The 22,256-nt window shown below is 36.2% G+C and overlaps 2 protein-coding genes across 2 annotated transcripts; one reads left to right on the top strand and one right to left on the bottom strand.

Moving 5' to 3' along the window:
• The first annotated feature begins 753 nt into the window (after positions 1–753).
• On the top strand, positions 754–4,924 carry LOC114727737 (pentatricopeptide repeat-containing protein At1g79540-like). The gene is made up of 3 exons (XM_028914451.1): positions 754–2,878; positions 4,041–4,095; positions 4,530–4,924. The coding sequence occupies exon 1, from the start codon at positions 768–770 to the stop codon at positions 2,736–2,738; it is 1,971 nt and encodes a 656-aa protein (XP_028770284.1). The 5' UTR covers positions 754–767; the 3' UTR covers positions 2,739–2,878; positions 4,041–4,095; positions 4,530–4,924.
• Positions 4,925–16,175: 11,251 nt separating this feature from the next.
• Positions 16,176–17,867, bottom strand: LOC114727732 (aspartyl protease family protein 2). The gene has a single exon (XM_028914448.1). The coding sequence runs from the start codon at positions 17,841–17,843 to the stop codon at positions 16,392–16,394; it is 1,452 nt and encodes a 483-aa protein (XP_028770281.1). The 5' UTR covers positions 17,844–17,867; the 3' UTR covers positions 16,176–16,391.
• Between the last annotated feature and the right edge of the window lie 4,389 nt (positions 17,868–22,256).

Below are 22,256 nucleotides of genomic sequence, written 5' to 3'. Positions count from 1 at the left end.
AAAGAAAAGGTGTTGAGAGTCTTTGACATTGTTCCTTGATATCCTGACAAATTGTATATCATCTTTTTATTTAATAAACAACAGAAGTAGAAGATATGAATCAAGAGGTGTTTCTTGTCGAGTCAGGGCTCAATAATTACTTGTATGTTAGTGGGGATTTGTTCCTATGATATTGACACAAAACTGACTGAACGACAATTAAAAAAAAATGCAGATAAACTGCTGCCTTTGTGATTTTCAGTTGGCAGGACGGCCTGCAGCTATACAACAAATGGCTATTTACTTGGATTTGCTTCCAACCTATTCGATCATTTAAGTCACTGTGGATGCTGACCTGATGCTTACATTGTCTAAGCTCAGGAACATATTTGAAATCCCATGGGGACTTAGTGTCTGTCACAGGCGAAATCAGAGTAGTTTGAGAGAAACAAAATGGCTCACTCATTCATGTGCAGAAAATGACTTGCATCAAGCAGACCCCTTCTCTAGAATTGATAGCTCTGCTGCCCAAAAGCTGACTGATTCGCGGTTGGGCATCCGTTTTTGCATTTTATTTGCATTGAAGGCTGAAGGGCTTAGAAGTCGGCCAATACTTAACTTGATCTGTGATACAATCACTAGAAACAATTGGTTTTCACTCTACGCAGAAGCTATTGAACAACTTCGAACAAGCCGGGTTTTGTTAACTTCAGAAGCTTACCGTATTTTGTTGAGGACTTACGTAAGACTGGGTAGGCTGGAAGAACGCCATAACAGTGTTCTGTCAAATGAGAGAATTATATTGTGAGTTTGATGCCCATACATACAATACAATTATTAAACCTCTATTGCAGAAAGAGATGTATTTGCTAGTGTTTGCGCTGTATAATCTGATGATAAAGTTAAATTGCTGTCCTGATGATTATACTTACTCTTTGTTGATTGATGGATTCTGTAAATGTGGAAGGAGTGATGAAGTTATTGAAATTCTTGAAGACATGGACCGCAGTAACATACGGCCAAGCATGACAGCATTTACTTCTATTCTTTCTGGTCTGTGTCAGGGAAAGAAAGTAGATTATGCATATAGATTGTTCAACAAGGTGAAAGGAAATTGGTTTCAACCTGATCTAATAACTTACAGTGTTTTACTTGATGGGTTTTGCAAGCTAGGGAGGTTCGACGAAGCCTTAGCCATGGTGCAGTTGTTAGAGAGGGACGGGTTTTCTCTTGGAGTTGATAATTACAGTTGTATTATCGATGGCTTATTTAGGGCCAGGAGATATCGTGAAGCATTTTCATGGTATACAAAAATGTTGAAAGAGGGAATTATGCCTGATATTGTCCTATATACCATTATGATACATGGGTTGTCAAAAGAAGGTAGGGTTGGTGAAGCCGTTAAGTTATTAGATGAGATTGTTCAGAGTGGACTTACTCCTGATGCTTACTGTTACAATGCAGTAATCAAAGCATTCTGTGATATTGGTCTTCTTGATCGAGCTCTGTCTCTTCAACTTGAGATCTCTGAGCATGGTGAATTTCCTAATGCTTGCACTTACTCCATTCTCATCTGTGGCATGTGTAGGAATGGGCTAGTTGAGGAGGCGCAGCAAATATTTAATCAGATGGAGAAGCTAGGATGTTTACCTTCCATTGTTACCTTCAATGCTCTTATAAGTGGACTTTGCAAGGCTGGCCAGCTTGAGGAGGCACGCCTTATGTTTTGCAAGATGGAGATTGGGAAAAGTCCTCTTTTGTTTCTTCGGCTTTCTCAAGGTAGCAATAGGGCAGTAGGCAGCATTGGACTCCGGAAAACTGTGGAGCAAATGTGTGAATCAGGACAAATTTTGAATGCCTACCAATTGCTAATTGATAGTGGGGTTGTTCCAGACATAACAACTTACAACATTCTGATTAATGCTTATTGCAAGGCTGGTAATGTAGATCGTGCACTTAAACTCTTTGAGCACCTAAAGCTCAAGGGGCTCTCCCCAGATTCTGTTACTTATGGGACGCTCATTGATGGGCTTTATAGGGCTGATAAAGAAGTGGATGCCTTAAAGCTTTATGAACAAATGTTGGAAAAAGGAGGTGAACCTAGTTGTTCGGTTTATAAAGCACTTATGACTTGGTTATGCAGGAAGCAAAGGGTTTCACTGGCTTTCAGTGTTTGGCTGCAGTATTTAAATAACCTTCCTGGTGGTCGGGTAGATGATTTAACCAAGGTTTTGGAGGGATATTTTAATGAAGGACAAGTGGAAAAAGCAATTCGGAGGTTATTAGAACTGGACTTTAAGTTCAAAGATTTCAGTTTAGCTCCATATACAATTTTACTTATAGGCTTGTGTCAGGCAAACAGAGTAAAAGAAGCATTAATAATTTTTTCTGTTCTTGATGAGTTCAACATCAATATCAATCCTCCAAGTTGTGGACACTTGATTAAGTGTCTTTGTAATATACGGAGGCTGGATAAAGCAGTAGATGTTTTTCATTACGCTTTGGACAAAGGTTTCAAGTTGGGTAGACATATTCAAAACAAACTCCTCTTGCGCCTTCTTTCTTCTCCAACTGATAAGGAATATGCAGTTGCTCTTGTTAAAAGAATGGAGTCTCTTGGATATACTCTTAGTAGGTATCATTCTAAGAAAGTGAGGTCTCTTTTACTTCAGTACTGGAGACAACAACCAAAATACCGGAAACATCAAGCAGGATTGCCTGAGACGAGTGGAAAGCAAGGACTTAATTCTCAGAAGTGATTGAATGACGCTGAGAGGTCATGTTGAATGAATATCTTCTTTTGGACCTTCACTATCCTTCTCTCTTAAGCAGAATGCTCAGAACTAAGTGTGACGTTTTGATGAACCAGAGGTGCCTTTAATATTCTTCATATTGAGAGGTTAATATCTTATCCATTGGTGATTTATAATTCTGCATTCTTGTTCATGACCTCTGCAATTTAAGATTTGTGAATGGGTTATCAATGACTAATTAAGATACAACTCTGTTGTAAATTTTAACATAGGAGCAGTAAGTAAGTCCTGTTGTCAAATATGGTGGAATTGATAATATTCGTTGTACTCAGTTTTTAATAGGATATACTCTGATAGTTCGAACTGTGCCTTTCGGAATCCCAAGAGTTCAACAAGTGATTTATAAACCAAAATTGTATATTTTGAATATATGAGATGATGAAATCAACCAATTATTTTGTATGAAATGCTATAGAACACCATTTCTAAGATGTCAAATATTCATCCTCTAATCAGAACTTGTCAGTTATAAATATGTGATGTGCAAAGCTAAAAAATTTTCCGTTCTTCTGTTTTGGGGCCTGCGAGTGGGGTTCATTGGAAGTGAGGTATTTTGGAGATACAAATTATCAAATGCTCTCAATTTTGAGACGGTGATACTGTGTTAAATCAAGACCAGCATTATGGGATTAATGAGTGATAGGCATCCAAGCAAGATGAACTATTCTCCCTTAAAATCTAGTTGAAACTGTATCCATAGTATTTGACGTGGATTTTGGCATGCTATGCTACCTTGGTCCTCATTAATTGGTGACTCCTTGAAAACCGAGGTCTCAACACCTACACTTTGTATATCTTCACTTGGTCTTCCACCATTCAAATACCTCTATTGATGGCCTTCATAAAAGCACCCTTATTAAAGCCACCAACTCTGGTACTAAACGATGGCCTTCCTCCAAAAAGCAGTTGTTGAGGTGGGAAAACCGCTTTAATGGAGTACTCCATCAAGCAACCCATGTTACTCAAAATTTCAGGCTTAGCAATCTCATGAACTGCTCCCTATCTATGACTCAGGCAAGTTAAGCATGAATTGCAATTCAGAGCCATTGAACGGAGAAGATTTTCCTGACGTTCCCCCGGGAAAGCTTGCTAGATCATAAGCCTATCGAGATTTTGTTTTGTACATTTGTATTTATATCTACTAAACTGCATCGGCTCTCTAGTTGTGTATGTTTGTAGCATGTGCAAATTCATACATGCATTGCAAGGAGGAGGATATGACTGATTTCTCTTATTGACATTGTGCAGGTCTTTATTATGAGGGAGGTAGTGAAGCCACGGGATGACTTTCCTGTCAATTATGGTACGAGAGAATTGATGTGACCATAGAAAGAATCTTGTGCAAAATCTGCTTGCAAATCCTTTACAATCTGAGTTCCTTTCCGAACCTGTTCTCTTACAAATGCTTCTAATTTACTTTCCTTTGGAAATAAAATTATACAGCTGTCCTTATTCGCACGCATTTATGAACAAAATGAAGAAGTAATGACGAGGGAAGTCTCATCTTAATCAAAGTTTTTCACGTCATTTACTACCATTCATTATTTTTTGGTAAAGGAAGGCTACTAATATTTGGTTTTTTCCTGTGTTGCAACAATTCTTGACTATAATTAGTTTGGATTATCTCTGCGAAATGTATGTAGTTCATATGACTGGTTCTGACACGTGGTTAGTTTTCTGTGTTTGATCTAGACGTTTTGCTTCTGCTCAATGATATGGAGTTTGGTCTTTGGATAGATACAGTATTGGATAATCTGATTGAACTGTCAAGTGGAAGTAACGTGCACTTATGGTGGCCATACGAAATGTGAGCAGATGCGCTGCTGTCAAATTTTCTCAGCAGCCAGAATGTGTGTTATGATTCAGTCTTCTCCACTAATAGATAGAAGATTAATAATGAAATGACATGGTAGAAAGGTTTGAGGAGCTTGGACAACTACGCCTGTAGGTGAACGGCTATGGATTGTTGAAGGATTTTTTTTTTTAATCGGTATCTCATTCTTGGATGTAATTGATTGATCAGGTAAGATGTTTATTTACTCCTTCTTAATGGCTTTCTCACTAAGCAAGTCAGGTTTGGTTTGTATATTAATTTAATTTGAGCGAAGTTTTTATTAGCTTTGAGCCTATAATTTTGGTTTTTCTTAAAAACCCTGGCATTAAAAAGGCAAGATGATTGCAATTTATATGTTTTTATTTGAAATTCGGTTAATCATTTTGATACAATTTATTGCCTATTCATTGATGATGAATTTATATTCTCTTCATGATTAATAATTGTCGAGAAAAACCGACTTAAAAGTGCCAATAGCCTCTGGGTTCTACATTCAAAGTGAATGAGTAAACAGGACACTTATTGACATTAGCCTCTAGGTTTATTTAAATCTCTTTATATCCAAGGGATTCTGTCCTAATTACTTAATCTGAGACATTCTAATATCTGAATCCGAATATTTAAATATAAAATGGAAACAGATAATCCGAAAATTAACAATAAAAAGCAGCTGTCGGAGGATCTCAGCAGCATGATCTCGTCGATAATTAATATATAGGGTTTGCTTGGGTTAGCAGTAGAAAAAACAACTTATTTTCAAGCTGATTTTTAGAAAGGTGAGATTCGAAGTTAGATTGAGTAATATGATTTATGCTTGAATTGGTTTTTATAAAAATCGGCTTATAAAGTAGAAAAGTTGTTTGAATTATAATTGTATAAGTAAATTTAGTTTGTAAAATGATCAAAATGGGTATGACTTGTATTAAATATAATGATTTTAAATTATTATAGTGGGAAAAAGTTATATTTAATAAATAAAATATATTTAAATTAGAAATTATAGTAGTGTGAAAATTTTTAAACCAAATAATATTACATAAGTAATTGGACGATATATTCTACACAATTTATGTAAATATAAAATAAAAAATAATATTAAAAATTAAAAATATTATAAAAATTGTAAAAAATTATTTTCACTTAAGAAAATATTTAAAATACTTAGCTAAAAATTGATTGGGAAGTACAATAAATATATAGAGAGAAGTATAAGAACAACATAAATATAAGAGTAAAAATATCTTTTAATTTTAAAAAGATGTTTTTGCATAAGTTACAAGTAAGGTTTTGGTGCTTTTGCAATCTGATTAAAAAAGAAAAATTTGACGCATAAGTTAAATTGGTCAAAAATTGTTATAAATAGTTACCAAATTTGCAAACTCACTTGTCATATTTACAAACTATTTTTTGCCTCCTCAAATGCCCCACCAAGCATGCACATAGTCAAATATCAATACATAGCATGAGCACCATCCTAGTTAAGAGTGACTCAGTAAAATAATTGGTTTCCTGCAAAATTTTTGTTTAGGTCTGGATATAGGATTAAGCAAATTTTGCTATTTGACATTTTGTAGGCAATTACATTATTGGTTATTAGAAACATATTCTACTTTTTGTGAAGAAATTTCACATAAACGCTATACTTGAGAGGGACTAATTCATTCAGGAATTTGTCACTCTTTTTATTCTCCCTTGTACTTCCATGAGTACTTCCTCTGCATCATTTCCTTTCTTTCTTTCTTCTTCTTTTTTTTTTTTTGGTATACTCCAAAGCATGGTTATCCTTCTTGTTATGCATTTTTAGGCTTGTTTCTTTTGAATTATTCCAATTCAAATTCAAATTTCAGTATAAAATCTATTTCCTACTAGCCATCTGTTAGGCAATATGGATGCATGATCAGGTAAACAAGTTGCCCTTGTAGAGGTACGATAAGGGAAGGGGAATCAAAGCACCAGTTTTGATGTATTTTCCAAGTTGTACCAACAGGAGTGTAACAAGAATAAACCCTTAGTAGTCTTCCTAATAGAGACTAGGATGTGTGGTATGGAAGATGAATTCTATGTGAAGCCCAGAGGAAGAGGAGGTGGTTTGGCACTATGGCGGACTAGAGAAGTAGTTGTTAATATCTGGTACACTTCTGGCAATTTAATTCATGTCAACATGTGTTCTGCAATTCAGAGAACTCCAGATTATGTCACTTTCATCTATAGAGCTGCAGTAGATGAGAGAAAGATGATTGTGTGGAAGGCATACCTTTCCCTGATAAAAAGGTTAAGGAGAAATGTTAAGGCTATGCAGATGCATATTAGAAAGGGAGGAGGTAGAAGTGCTGGAACTCAAAAGAAAGAAAAACTCAATCCTAAGGATCATGAGGAGGAAGTACAGTGGCAGAAAGAGGGTAGTGATGTTGCAGAGGAGATGTTGGCCGAAGGTCTTGGTGGCTGGCCTCAAACAGCCACCAAGAGATCATGAAGCTCCTACCATGGAACTATCAAGGCATGGAGAGAGCCTTGACAGTTCTTCCCGAGAGGCCTATAGAGAAAGGTGGTTCTCGAGAACTATTCTGATAAAGACCTTAGTTTTGGTTTTGCTAGGATTTCAAAATCTGGAAATACCTTTATCATCATACATGAATTCTAACATTCTTCCCATTTTTGATGAAATTAAACGAAACAAAAGAATGCAATACTAAAACAAAACCTTGCAGATTTTTTTTAAAAAAAACGAGAGAGAGACTTGAGGATTATAACTTGATAGCAACTTGATTTAAGAGTTTTGTAAGTATAAACACAGAAAACATAAAAACAATAAGCGTTCACAATGTATAAATTGAAAAAGAAACTCAATAATCAATCAATGTCGTCAGAGCTGCTACGGTGCTACTCTTCTTCTACCCCCGGGTACGTAGGGATAGGAGTAGAAGTAGGGGGTTCTGAGGGTTCAAAGGCAGGAGTAGAGGGCTCTGTAGTAGGTAGCTTTAAAGATGGGTGAGAGAGGAACTCATCAAAAGTGAAGGTTGGTCCTGGAGCAACAGACAGGTAAGTAGTCACCAGTGTTCTGAGATCTAACATCTGCCTCTCTAATGCATCAAACCCTTCATTGATGTTCTTCTCCAAAACAACCATAGCTTGTCTATGGAGAGTAAGGATGTCATTGATGCTTCCAAGCTTTTGGTTTGTTAGTTCCCCAAACTCCTTGGCCAGGCCATACAATCTTGCCTGAAATGCTTGTAATTCTGACCAAACGTATTTTGAATTGTTGCACCAAGGAAGGATGAGCTGTGGATTGTACTGGCCCAACTGAAGATTGTGCCTTATCTTATGGCTGAGATTCAGTTGTAAGAGGTTGCTTTCTTTTCCTTTTTTCTCTTGGTAATGTCCTTTGTGTAGTAGTGAGAGGGAGACAAACATGCATCCTGTGCAGATGGGCTATACCAAACATGGGAATCTGTTCTTCCTTGTCTTCGGGCTCAAGATGTTGGACGTCATGAATACTGAGAAAGTAGGAGACGAGCTAGGGATATGGGATAGGAGTTGATGCTGATTGCTTTAGGCAAAAAAATTTCATTTCATTATAAATCAGTGCTCTAGTATTGATTTTCTCTCCACTCACTATTCTAGCCAACAATATGCAATCTTCTTGATTCAAGTGAGTGAAGCCTTGACCCTCATTTACCATGCATCTTGAGTAGATGTAGTGAATAAACCTGAAGTAATCACACATCTCACTCGGACTAAAACAATTGGCCAGGATAGGTGCTACTCTGCTTGAGAATTTTGTAAGCTTTGGCCGAAATCATTTCTTTCTTAGCCTCATGTTCAAGTGTTCCTAAGAAAGTGTTGATGATATCAGCATCCACCTTAATATCCCTTCCTCTCAGCTCAAAAGTCAAGTAGCTTTCCACATTCCCTCTATTTGAGTCATTTGTGTCATTAATCTCCATATTGCAGTAGAAATGCCTCACAATTTCAGAACTATAAGACATATTCATACTCAACTACTTTGTATAATGTTCCATTGGATTGGTGAGGTCCAACTTAGTTTTCCCATTATTCTTCAATTCTTCTAGGTTCAAATAAATTACTGGGCAAAATTTTCTGTTAGCAAAGTCAGCCTTATACTTCCCCATATCAGTCCCACTATGTAGGTTTCCTTCTAGAAATTGTCCATGGAAAATATTAGAAGGCATTGAGGTACTCGAAGGATTACCTTGAGGAGTAGGAGTAGATTGAGAGGTTTCTTGATTCTTCGTTTGCCTCTTTCTCTAGCTTGACTACTGATCCTTTGAATATCCTTGTCCGTGAATCTTGGGTCAGACTCTGTCTCTGATCCTTCAAGGACTACAGGAAGTTTTGAAGTTTCATGGGAAGTGGCAGAGGCTTTACTTTCTCTGATTTTCAGTGTTCTAGGTTTCTTCTTTGTTGGCTCACTGCTTTCTTTTTGGACCTTGGCCTAAGTCTCTTATTTTGGATGGGATTGGATTGTTATGGATGATTCTGGGAACTATCTCCATCTCCACTCTTGCCTAGGTTCTTAGTTCTCGCCATTTGTGCTAACCAGAGAGTGCGACTTAAGGATTGCAAATTTGATGAGTTCAAATGTGTTTGTAAAAGGTTGGATCAAGGTGGGTAAAAGTGGTTTTGATCGAATTCAAGAAAGTCTCTGAGGTGAACTGAGAGAAGGATACGCGCACCATCCCATTCTCGAGAACATTAGCGAGAAAACAAATGAGAGTTTTTAGGATATGATGAAACCAGATGGCTTTGCGGTGTGGGGGACGAGAGAATTTGTACCATTTAGCGCATGTGGCAACCAAGAAAGACTTATTAATTTCATTAATTAAACAAAAAAATATAAGCATTAATAAAAAAAAATTATCATAATTCTTTTGATACATGCTACTTTTAATGGTTGTAAAAGATGTAATATATCATTAGAATTATTTTTATGTAAATATATATTTTAATCCAATTTTGTAAAAATTATGCGTCATGTAGCGCATGCGATTCTTTTCTGACTTTGCCCAGACCCGGGAAAATAACATAATATTATGCATGCGGTATCATCTAATTTCCTCTTAAGACAAACACTTAGTAAAAAGATATGGTGGAAAAAATGATGTCATGTAACACAAGCAATATCGCACGTAGTGTCATTCAATCTCCTCTTGAGACATGGTGGGAAAATGACGTCATATAGTGCACGCGGTTCCTTTAAATTAAACAAAAACTAGAAACATTAGTGGAAAATAAGATTAATTCTTTTATAGATGGTTACTTTAAATTGTTGTAGAAATATAATATGCCACTAGAATTCTTTTTAGGTAAATATATGTGTGCATATATTTTCATCCCATTTTAGACCTACTGTTAGAAGAAATATGTGGTGGAAAAATGATGTCATGTAGCACATGCAATATCGCTTCCGACTCTGCCCAGACATGGGAAAATGACATAATATTATGCAGAATGTGATATTCTCTTGCCCCCATACCGCAGAGCCATATGGTTTCATTATATCCCAAAAACTCTCATCTACTTTCTCGCTAACGTTCTCGAGAATAGGATGGTGCACGTGGGCTCTTTCTAAGCTGTTCATCTGCTTCCTTCTCTTAGTTTCACCTCAGAGACTCTCTTGAATTTGATCAAAACCACTTTTACCCACCTTGATCCAACCTTTTACAAACACATTTGAACTCATCAAATTTGCAATCCCTAAGTCGCACTCTCTGGTTAGCACAAATGGCGAGAACTAAGAACCTAGGCAAGAGTGGAGATGGAGATAGTTCCCAGAATCATCCATAACAATCCAATCCCATCCAAAATAAGAGACTTAGGCTAAAGGTCCAAAAAGAAAGCAGTGAGCCAACAAAGAAGAAACCTAGAACACTGAAAATCAGAGAAAGTAAAGCCTCTGCCACTTCCCATGAAACTTCAAAACTTCCTGTAGTCCTTGAAGGATCAGAGACAGAGTCTGACCCAAGATTCACGGACAAGGATATTCAAAGGATCAGTGGTCAAGCTAGAGAAAGAGGCAAACGAAGAATCAAGAAACCTCTCAATCTACTCCTACTCCTCAAGGTAATCCTTCCAGTACCTCAACGCCTTCTAATATTTTCCATGGACAATTTCTAAAAGGAAACCTAGATAGTGGGACTAATATGGGGAAGTATAAGGCTGACTTTGCTAATAGAGAATTTTTCCCCGATAGTTTATTTGAACCTAGAAGAATTGAAGAACAATGGGGAAACTAAGTTGGCCCTCACCAATCCAATGGAATATTATATGAAGTGGTTGAGTATCAATGTGTCTTATAGTCCTAAAATTGTGAGATATTTCTACTTTAATATGGAGATTAATGACACAAATGACTCAAATAGAGGGATTATGTAAAGCTATCTAACTTCTAAGCTAAGAGGAAGGGACATTAAGTTGGATGCTGATATCATCAACACCATCTTAGGAACACTTGAACATGAGATTAAGAAAGAAGTGACTTCAGCCAAAGCTTACAAACTTCTCAAGGAAAGCAACATCTATCCCGGCCAATTGTGTTTTAGTTCGAGTAAGATGTGTGATTACTTCAAGGTTATTCACTACATCTACTCGAGATGCATGGTAAATAAGGGTTGAGGCTTTACTCACTTGAATCAAGAAGATTGCATATTGTTGGCTAGAATAGTGAGTGGAGAGAAAATCAATAGTAGAGCATTGATTTATAATGAAATGAAAAAATTTTGCCTCAGGAAATCAATATCAACTCCTATGCCATATCCCCATCTCATCTCCTACTTTCTTAGCATTCTTGACATCCAACATCTTGAGCCTAGAGACAAGGAAGAACAAATTCCCATGTTTGTTACAGCGCATCTAAACAAGATACACGTCTGTCTCCCTCTCACTACTGCATAAAGAACATTACCAAGAGAAAAAGAGAAAAGAAAGCAACCTCTTACAATTGACTCTCAGCCACAAGATGAGGCACAATCTTCAGCTGGGCTAGTGTAATCCACAACTCCATCCTTCCTCGGTGCAACAATTCAGAATATGTTCCAGTCAGAATTACAAGCATTTCAGGCAAGATTGTATGGCATGGCCAAGGAGTTTGGGGAACTAATAGGTCAAAAGCTGGGAAGCATCAACGACATCCTTACTCTCCATAAACAAGCTATGGTTGTTTTGGAGAAGAACATCCATGAAAGGTTTGATGCATTGGAGAGGCAGATGTTAGACCTCAGAACACTAGTGACTACGTACCCGTCTGCTCTAGGACCTTCTTTTACTTTTGATGAGCTCCTCTCTCACCCATCTTCAAAGCTACCTACTACAGAGCCCGCTGCTCCTGCCTTTGAACCCTCAAAACCCCCTACTTCTACTCTTATCCCTATACAACTAAGGGGAGAAGAGGAGCAGCACCAAAGTAGCCTTGATGACATTAATTGATTATTGAGTTTCTTTTTCAATTTATACATTGTGAACATTTGCTGTTTTTATGTTTTCTGTGTTTATGCTTACAAAACTCTTGAATCAAGTTGCTATCAAGTTATAATTCTCAATTTTTAAAAAAAAATTTGCAAAGTTCTATTTTAGTATTGTATTCTTTTGTTTGGTTTAATTTCATCAAAAATGAAAAGAATATTAGAATTCATGTATGACGACAAAGGTATTTTCAGATTTTGAAATCCTAGCAAAATCAAAACCAAGGTCTTTATCGAAATAGTTCTTAAGAACCACCTTTCTCTGTAGGCCTCTCGGGAAGAACTGTCAAGACTCTCCCCAAGCCTTGATTGTTTTATGGTAGGAGTTTCATGACCTCTTGGTGGCTATTTAAGGCCAATCACTAAGACCTTCGGCCAACATCTCCCCCACACCATCACTACCATCTTTCCTCCACTATACTTCCTCCTCATGATCCTTAGGATTGAGTTTTTCTTTCTTTTGAGTTCCAGCAATTCTCCCTCCTCCCTTTCTAACATTCCTCTACACAGCCTTAACACTTCTCCTTAACCTTTTTATGAGGGAAAGGCATAGCTTCCACACAATCATCTTTTTCTTATTTGTTATGGCTCCATATACGAAAGTGATATAATCTAGAGTTCTATGAGTTGCAGAACACATGCTTGCATGAATTAAATTGCCAGAACCATGCCAGATATTAACAACTACTTCTCTAGTCCGCCATAGTGCCAAACCAACTCCTCTTCCTCTGGGCTTGACATAGAATTCATCTTTCATGCCACACATCCTGGTTTCCGTCAGGAAGACTACCGAGGATTTATTCTTGTTACATTCTTCCATACCAATTGATAATTTTCCAGGTTGTACCAATAGGAAATCTATGGCAAAACACTAGCCCTCACATTTTCTCGTCTAGTTTTACCTAATTTGATCAAAATTTCATGTCAAAAAAATTTGATAAATGGGAAATAACAAATTTTGATTCTTAGCTCACCTTTCTCCTACGCTTAGGAGCCCCTACTATAGGTGGCACATCAAAATCATTGTATCATGGATTTGTGTTTCCTATTCTTTTTAAAACTTTTGTCTTTAAAGTTCTTGTCAAATTTTTATCACCCCTATCATTCTTATCATTGCTATCACCATCCTGACCATCACCATCATTACCATCAAATGTGGTTGATGTATCAATTGCAACGGTGTTAGGCATTTCCAGTTTGTTGGTAGGTGTAGCAAAGATCTCCAAATGATCAGTTGTGCGGGTGTTATGACCATCACCATCATTGCTATCAAATGTGGTCGATATATCAGCTGGAAGGATGTTAGGCATTTCTGGTAAGTTGGTAGGTAGAGCAAAGAACCCCAAATGATCAGTTGTACGAGCGTTATGCATCTTTGATTGGTTGGCAGGTGTAGCAACAGCCTCTAAACTATAAGTCGTAGAGGTGTTAGGCATCACCAGTTGATTATCTACTAATCTTGCCCACCTCATATTCGAACTTGTTATACACGAAAACAAAACAGAGGGGCTGGCTGATTCGCGCTTAAGTGGGACCACGGTAAGCTTTGACAACCAATCCTCCTCTATAACAAGCTCCCCATCAAAATATTGTTGAGGTGCCATTTGTGGGAGATGGTGCACAGCATATTCTTTGAGCACAACAGTGGTCCACGATCTGCTTAAAGCCCTTTGGTGGGTATAGGGTTTAGGGAGCACCATAACTTGGTATGGCTGCCAAATCACCTAAGAAAAGGGGGAAAAATGATCTTAAATAATTTTTTAGTGCATTTGAAAAGTTCTAGTGGCAAGTTTCAGGGGAGAAGAGTGTAGACGTTACCTCACTAGGATCTAACTCTAAAAAGAGCTTCAATACCTCTTCCATAGTCAGACAACGCTTACCACAAAAAACTGAGAACTTCCTATTTTCACCACCTATTCTAGCATGTAGAAAGAATCATACATCCGAATGTTGCAAGTTATCAAGGCAAACTAGGACCACTTTTGGTATGTGGGTAATAACAATATCCAAAAAAATGGAATAAAGTAAACATTCATATTCAAAATATTTATAAAAACAAATAAATGTCTTTTTTAAAATATAAAAATTAAAAAAGACATTAAGGAGATTACTAATAATCCAAACACAACCAAATAGGTTAGTGTGTTTATCTACTTTGCATGTTTTTAAACTTGAGTGAAGATTCACCCAGTTTGCAGCTCCAAGCATGGGATTTTATTTGCTATACCTCCCTAAGAAGATTGATAAAGTTTTTGTGAACTTTGCATTTCCCCAATTTCTAGAAGATCATGCTTCCTATGTCGAGGAGGGTTGCTGCTCAACTTGCACGATCCACTATCTCCTCGTCACACCATTGATAAAATTGATCAAACCTTGGATGCTAACAAAATTACACTCTAAGGAAACCTCAACAAGTCTCACAACATCCACCGTTTATAGAACTGGGACTACCGGCTCAAAAACAACTAGTTTACCATTAATTGCCCTTGTTTTTTTCCCCAAGGCACAGCTATATCCTCTTTTCTCAGCAAAATCAATGAAAACAATCCCAGCTTTGATGTATTTTATTAGTCAAAAAAGACTAATGTGTTTTTATACACAGAAATTATTAATGCTATGCAGGATTTCGTATATGAAAAAATATCAGTGCTCAAATTTATGTTTCTAGATGACATCATTTTATACATAAAAAGTAGCAACGATAATTTTAAATTTAGAAAATCTCATTCTTAAAATTATTCTATATTATTTCTTAAATATGGATCTTTTGCTAAACTTTTTATTTAATTCATGATAAAAGGGAAACAAAAATTGGAAGAAAAAAAAAGATTATGACAGATGGGGAAAGAGGGAAAGGCCATTAGAAAAAGTAATGCTGCAACTTTCTTTAAAAAAAAGAAGAAGATGCTTAGCTGTACGGAATTCGAAATATGAATGAGAAAAGGACACTTCCTGCCGTACGCCGCAGATCATTCACGTCCCAATTTACTCTTACAAAAAAAAAAGCTTTATATCTTATTTTATTTGTAGCGATTTAAATTCATTGATGTCATGTTAGGCTAGGGCGACCGAAGAGAAATAATGCTATAAAGACTCGTATAAATCTTAGGTTCTCATTTAAAATTAAATTCTGCGATTGAAATGGCATTATCTTCAGTCACCCAGGCCAATGGCCGTTGACGGTATTGACCTTTTTTCTTAAAAAAAAAAAAAAAGTTACGTGAAATATATTTTAACATTATCTCTATCTCCCTATGAACAACGGCGTGGCCCAATTATTTATTTTTTTTTTCAAAAAAAGCGACCCGAACTTTCTGACTTTTATATTGTTTTGGTTACAAAGCCATATTTTCGTCTCCCTTTCTGGTATAATTTTTTCTTTTCTTCCCATATTTATGAGAATTTCCCTATCCCTCCCATCTCGTCCACGTAAACCAAAAATTAAAGCCTATGGCTATAACGCTGAATTAGGATCTGGGTAACACATATCATATGTGTGCGCAAAACTTAATTGTTATGTTGATTAAACAAAAACTTAAAAGGCACGCAACTAAATTCATGTTACAGAAGGATAAATCCCAAAGATGCTATTTTTATGTTTCCCACATGACCACCATCATGTGTTGACTTATAAAGTCATAAAGAGTGCACAACCAACCTGGCCAATGGACACTAGCCATGATTGCCTTTGCCAACCCTATCTTCCCCTAATCATCTGAACCGTCAAATAAAGTGATCATCATATTTTACCTAAATTTCTTATATATTTCACGCCCCCTGTGATTGCGAATTATTACATTGGAATTTTTTTTTGGAAAAGTACCAAAAAAAACCAATTACAATATTTAAATTTTTAAAAATAAACTATTGGGTTATTAAACAGTCTTCTTTTTTTTTTCATAACAAAATAGCCATGCTTTCCATTACACTAAAACTGAATTACAGAAGCAAATAACTCTGGAATCCTACCAAGAGTCATTATAGTATACAATCCCATAATAATTAATAATCATACAACAAACAAACTTGCCTTAGAAAATAACTCTGTAATCCTACCAAGAGTCATTATAGTATACAATCCCATAATTAATTATTAATAATCATACAACAAACAAACTTGCCTTAGCCATAGACAGAGACATCCTCGTATGCTACCCAATTTGGTCATCATCTCTTTCCCCATTTTTTTTTCCGGAAAAAAACTGCAAGATCTCAAAAAGACTAAAATAAACGAAATAATTAGAAAACACAGGAACGAAATAATTCACCTCACTATCTCAGGATCCCTCACGCGCAGCCACGCGGTGAGAACCCGACCCGAGAACTCCCCAAGTCGAACACCACTCGAAACCCTTGCTGCTGGATGTTTCCGATTATAGACAAACCGCCCGCAGTTCCGGCGAAGGCGAAGCAGAAGGTCCCACTGGTATCCACGGGGATCAGGTAATTCGTCGCTGGAAGTGACACGTCAGCACCTCGGAAATGTAGCACCACTGTTGGCACCTTCACCTCCGTCTTCCCTGACAAGTCGTAGCAGGTGTCGAAAAGCGAGAACTCCGGTGCTCGCTTCAGGGTGGACGCTCCCGCTCGGAATGCGTCCCTCAGGGCAATGTAAGCCGGCTGGGCGAGCCGAGTGACCGACGTGCCCGAGTCAAGGATGACGCCTCCGTTCCCAGCTGGATCGAGCCGGAACAACGAAGCCGAGAGTCCGCGGACCGGCGTCCCGCCCACGCTCATCCCGAGGAGTTCCACGTAGTAAAATGTATCGAGTTTGGGGTTTCTGAGAAGAGGAGTGAAACGAGCAGTTCGGGAAACAGCAGATTCACCGAACAAAATAGCAGACGGCCGAGATGAGGCAGACCGATCCACCAAGCAATACGAGAATTTCCGGTTGAACCGACGGCCAGCTTGAGCCGGGAACGATAGCCTCCCTCTTCCGAGGCCTAACAGACCCGCCGCACCGACGAAGAGTCCTTGATTATCGTGGCCACACCCCAGAGCCACTCGCGCCATCCTCGTCCCTCGAAACGTCAGTGTTTCGGTGACGAACTCGCCAACAGTGAACGAACCATCCCCATATGAAACTTGGTACATACAGACCTTCTTCTTCCTGTTACACCCAGAAGAGTCGAGTCGGTGGCAGAGCGGGGACCCACAAGGTACTCCGGCGAAGGATCTCGATTTGGAGGGGTTGAAAACGGGGTCGGTCTGAGTGTAGCATCTCTTACAGGGAGAACATTGGAGCCAAACGATGTCGCTTCCGGTATCCAGCACCATGTACATGTACCTCGGAGGCGTCCCTACACCGATACGCGTGAAGTATTCGCCACTGCCCTGAGCTAGACCCGAGATCACGGAGCTACTAAAACCCGACCCAGGACCACGGGTTCCATTATGGGCACGCGCTCGGGCAGCCATGGAGATGAGAGATTTGGCTCTGAGAGCATCTCGCTGAAGCCTGAGATTGAAGAGCTGATCGGGGGTCTTGTTAAAACTGAGAGCATCTACATGGTGTAGTTGAAGAGACATGGGAAGAGAAGATTCCAGATCCGATTGGAGAGCTTCGGGCTCGGATTCGGGCCATGAGAGGGTGGGCGGATGAGGGAGGGATTTGACGGGAAGAGTTTGGGTGTCGGAGGTAGCCGAAGAGAGGGTGAGGAAGACGAAGGCGAAGGGGAGAAGAAGAAGGGAATTTCTGGGTTCGGGAACCATTGAAGAAGGAAAGAGAGGAGTGTGCATTGATAGTGGGGGTGGCAGGGAGGATATATAATAAAAGAGAGAGAGTGAATGCGAAAGGGAAGAAGTTGGTGAGAAAGTGGGATCTCTGGTGAAATTACCGGTGGGGAAAAGAGCGGTTCATAATTGTGATTTTGGGTATAATTAGACTTGTGAGTTTTCAAATCAGTGATTAGGATTTCTACCCTGCACTGTTTATAACTTCATATCATTTTGTTGGTTGTTTTATAAAATACTTTCTGTAACTGATTTTTCCGTGACTGTATCACATTTGCCTTTTTCTTTAGCCAGTTCATTGCATGAAATATTTGCACAACAAACAGGTTTTACACGCCTAATCACTTTGTTGTTTGTTTCAATGACATTTTATTAATTTGATTTACCAATCTCAATAAGAGTGATACATGAACTGCGATTCTATTAACCTGCGAGTGAGGGAGGAATCTTAATTTTGTTATTTGGTTAGAAGAAATGAATATGAGGGGTTGTGCTTAAAATGTCTCATTCTTTTCAAAAATAACCTCCAATTTGCAAGATGCTGAAAATTGGACCGGCCATTGGATTAACCTATCAAAATGGTCGGGTTAATTAGATTGTTGCTCTTAGATTGGTATGAATCAAATTTTTTGGCTTATATGGGTTGAACGGACTGGTCAGATAACTGATTGTCAGTCTAACCCAAAGAGTCTAGTCTAATTTTCAATGCAATGCCAATTTAAAAAGAGGGGGGAAGAAACTTTTAAAATTCAATATGCACATTCTAATACGAAGCAGAGGCATGCCTACAACATTCAAACCTAGCATGAAAAAAGTATGATACTACACATGAAGATTACACTTCCAAGACAATGACTTAAGGTTGATTTGATTTTTTAGGGATTTTCTTCTTCTTCAGTTTGTCTTCTTACAGTGTTTGGGACCGATCCAAGCACCAATAATTTTGACTCTGGCTCATTGTTTTATATAATACATATATACAATAAATGTCGGAATATGTGGGAGCATAAAGAGTTAAGGTGGCTAGGTAACAAGAACGTGGTAGGAAGTAGTGTGAATGGGATAAACATAGGGGCGTGGATGAAACAGAAGGCCGGATCTAATCTAACAGGAATAATGTGGAAAACGTTGACTCTTTCTTCTTCGTGTTTCTATCAATTATTCTCCTCACATCATCACATGCAATGCTTCATTATCTATCTCATGCTTCCTTCATTCCCTAATATAAATCATTTGTAAATATTTAAAACTTAATTTAGTAAGTTACTTATTATTAAAAATGTATATTATTTTTTTTAAAATATCCTTTTAAATGACTTGTGTTGAAACTACTTATTGATAAAAACTCACTTATCACATGTAATCAATGTGGATATTTCAGTAAAATTGTAAATAAAAAAAAATACTAAGATGCAAACTTGCCCTCAAAGCTTTTACTCAGAAACACTGGGTATTCGAAAAATTTTTTCCTTATGCAAATTTACTCCGATAGTTTAAAATCGTAACAACACTCTCTAATGTTAAAAAACTAATATTAACTATTAAAATAGTGATATTAATGAATAACATTTTTAATTACTCATTCATTCACTGAATTTCTGATATCATAAATTTATTAAAATATATTATCTCCGATCCTATTTATGAGACCTTATTTGTAAATTACAAACAAGATCTTATAATTAGCATAAGAGATAGTGTTACTGGTCAGGCACTCATAATTATAAAGATCCATGGTCAGGCTCTTTAAGAGTCATAAAAATTGTTTGTACATGTTGGCAAACAAAATTAAAAACATTGTGGGCATATATAATTCAAAAAATTGTTAATTAAGCAACTTAATCAAAAGATAATAACTGATCGAGACCTGGTATAAAATCCAAGTGAACAAGGGATGTCGTGGAGGGAGTTAGTTGGATGGTGATAATAAATGATTGATTTCGTTGTTTTGGTTAATTGAGGGAAATTAATTAATGTGGCGATTACTCCATTGGATGATATTTAAGGATAAGGACTTGAAGAAGTCCTTAATTCCATAAACTCCGTGGTTTCTATTTAAGGGGGTCACCATGATAATGATGCTTATCATCCTTGCCAGTGACTAGCTTGATTTCACCTCTCACCAACTAACTGAATTCAATTATATTTTTTTATCAGCTGATATACACAAATGCACGGATGTATGAATTTTATGGGGGCTTCTTTTTTTTTTTTTTTTGGGATGCTTAGAAGTCTGCTTGTCGCTTGATATGTTTTTGTTCAGACGTGGACTGTGTATTGTGCGTATAAGAGATAGATTATATGGATAGTTTTAGTTGATTTAAATAACTCCTTTATTTTTTTAAAAAAAAACAATGCAATAATATAGTCCCCCACTTCATGATACAAAATATTTCTAACTAATTCACATACACCAATAAAAATAATTAAAAGTATTATATTTATCATAGAAGTTAAGTGTTTCCCACATTACTATTGTTAACCACATCAAATTCTAATATCGTCTTGATTTTTACTCTTCCTTACTATCTTTATTAAATAAGAGCATGTATGAAAAAATATTTAATACTCATTGAAACTCATAAAAAGTCTTGTGAAAATAATCAAAAATATCTTCTAAAAGATTTCTTATAATATAGACAAGAAGGAATACATGACAAAAAATATAAATATTAGTACTTGATTTGTTAGAGTACTATTAATTTTATTTTTCGAACTTAATATTCTCTCGCATCCTAATATATTCCATCTTTTTTATAAATTTCAAATTAAAAAATTAGTTAAAATAATAAATATGTAAGAAAATTATGTGACTTATTTTTTTCAAAACACTTTTATGGCTTTGTCTATGGGAGCGTGGGTGAGAAAGAGAATAAGTGAAAAAATCCGACATATAATTAATTTGGAGGAAAATAGAAAGAATGTATTAAATATTCACAAATTTTCAAAGTATTGCCTGTGAAGAAAACCACACTCATTCATAAAATTAAAGCTTATAAAAAAGAACTAGCTGAGTGCTTAACTAATGTGTATAGATCGTATAGATTGACAAATACCAAAAAAAAAAGTTAATTATAATATGTGTGATTTAAACTTTTTTAAATACTCATATATAATATTAATTAAAGTATATCAATTTATAATAAATTAATTTAAAAAAGAATAATAAGCACGATAAAGAAAATAAATCGAGGGTTAAATTTAAAATCAAACTCCATCAGGCAACGCTTCCATCAACAATAATTGAACGTACGTCAGGCGCTAATTTGAAGCGCAAAATATCTTATATACAGTGTTACGCCTTTAAAAATTATGCACTGTACCTAATGAATAATTAGTATTTGTCACAGAGCTTTTAATTGTTGGCAAAAATCCAGGTAAAAAAAAAAGTTGGAAAAAACAAAAGCTTGTAATTATATAACTGGCCTCTAGGAAGGACCCTTCCCATCATAATGTTTGTAAGGCTGCACTAATCTTTCATCTATTTTGTTTTAATTATGGAAACCTTCTTCTATTTTTAAAATCTATATAAACCTTTCTTAAAATCAAGAATCGTATAATATAGACCTCTCATTTATTTTTAAAATTTCATTTTCCATTAACCAAACTGTTGATTCACTATTAAATCGAATCTTTTGATAAGAAAAAACGTCTATTTAACATGAATGTCGTTAAGAAATTAGCCAAAATAATATCTCAAACACGTATAACAAAAATAATAATAAATTACAAATTTAACACAATATATTTTGTGTTTATTTAACTGTAAACTTTATTGATTTAATTCGATACTTTTTAAATAGCTATTTAAATATTATCATATTCAATCATTTGAGAATATTTAAATTTAATACATAGAGCAAATAATTAAAATATGAGAGTAAAATTGATAATTTTAAAAAATATTATTTCACTTATGTGCATATTTTAAAAATATAGAGGAACCTTCTGTAATTTTAAAAAAATTGAAGAAAGATCGTTATGCTTGATGTGTAGGTGTAGGAACTAACTGAAGAATTGATATTTGTCATCTACGTGAGACTCATTTCATATTTTATCGATTTTTTAAAAATTAATTCTATTGATATTTTTATAATAATAATTAAATAGGAAAATAAGGAAGATAATTAAGGGAGATAATTACTGTATTTTAAAAATATATACTCTTCTGGTCATAAATATAAGACCCTTATATTTAGGACCAGAAAGGTATATCATATTAAATAATATAACTAATATTTTTAATTTACTTATACTAATAATAAGTTCTTATATGAAGAATTGAGAGAATATTATACTCAAAATATTGGCCATATAAAACTTTTTTAATATTGAACAGACATTTAACGCAAACTGAGCTTAGGAGTTTTTAGGGAATGTAAACTCTTTGAAAGCCGTGCGGTGTTGTGGAAAAAGCAG

The sequence above is a fragment of the Neltuma alba genome, unplaced genomic scaffold, assembly GCF_004799145.2.
Source record: "Neltuma alba isolate B1F8T4 unplaced genomic scaffold, ASM479914v2 tig00012507_pilon, whole genome shotgun sequence".
In the NCBI taxonomy this organism is placed as follows: Eukaryota; Viridiplantae; Streptophyta; class Magnoliopsida; order Fabales; family Fabaceae; genus Neltuma; species Neltuma alba.
The sequence above is the reverse complement of the archived record's forward strand: the minus strand, read 5'-3'. Positions and strand labels throughout refer to the sequence as shown.

Excerpts from the sequence above, each read along its gene's own strand:
- LOC114727737 (XM_028914451.1), top strand. The coding sequence starts at position 768 with ATGAGAGAATTATATTGTGAGTTTGATGCCCATACATACAATACAATT.
- LOC114727732 (XM_028914448.1), bottom strand. The coding sequence starts at position 17,843 with ATGCACACTCCTCTCTTTCCTTCTTCAATGGTTCCCGAACCCAGAAAT.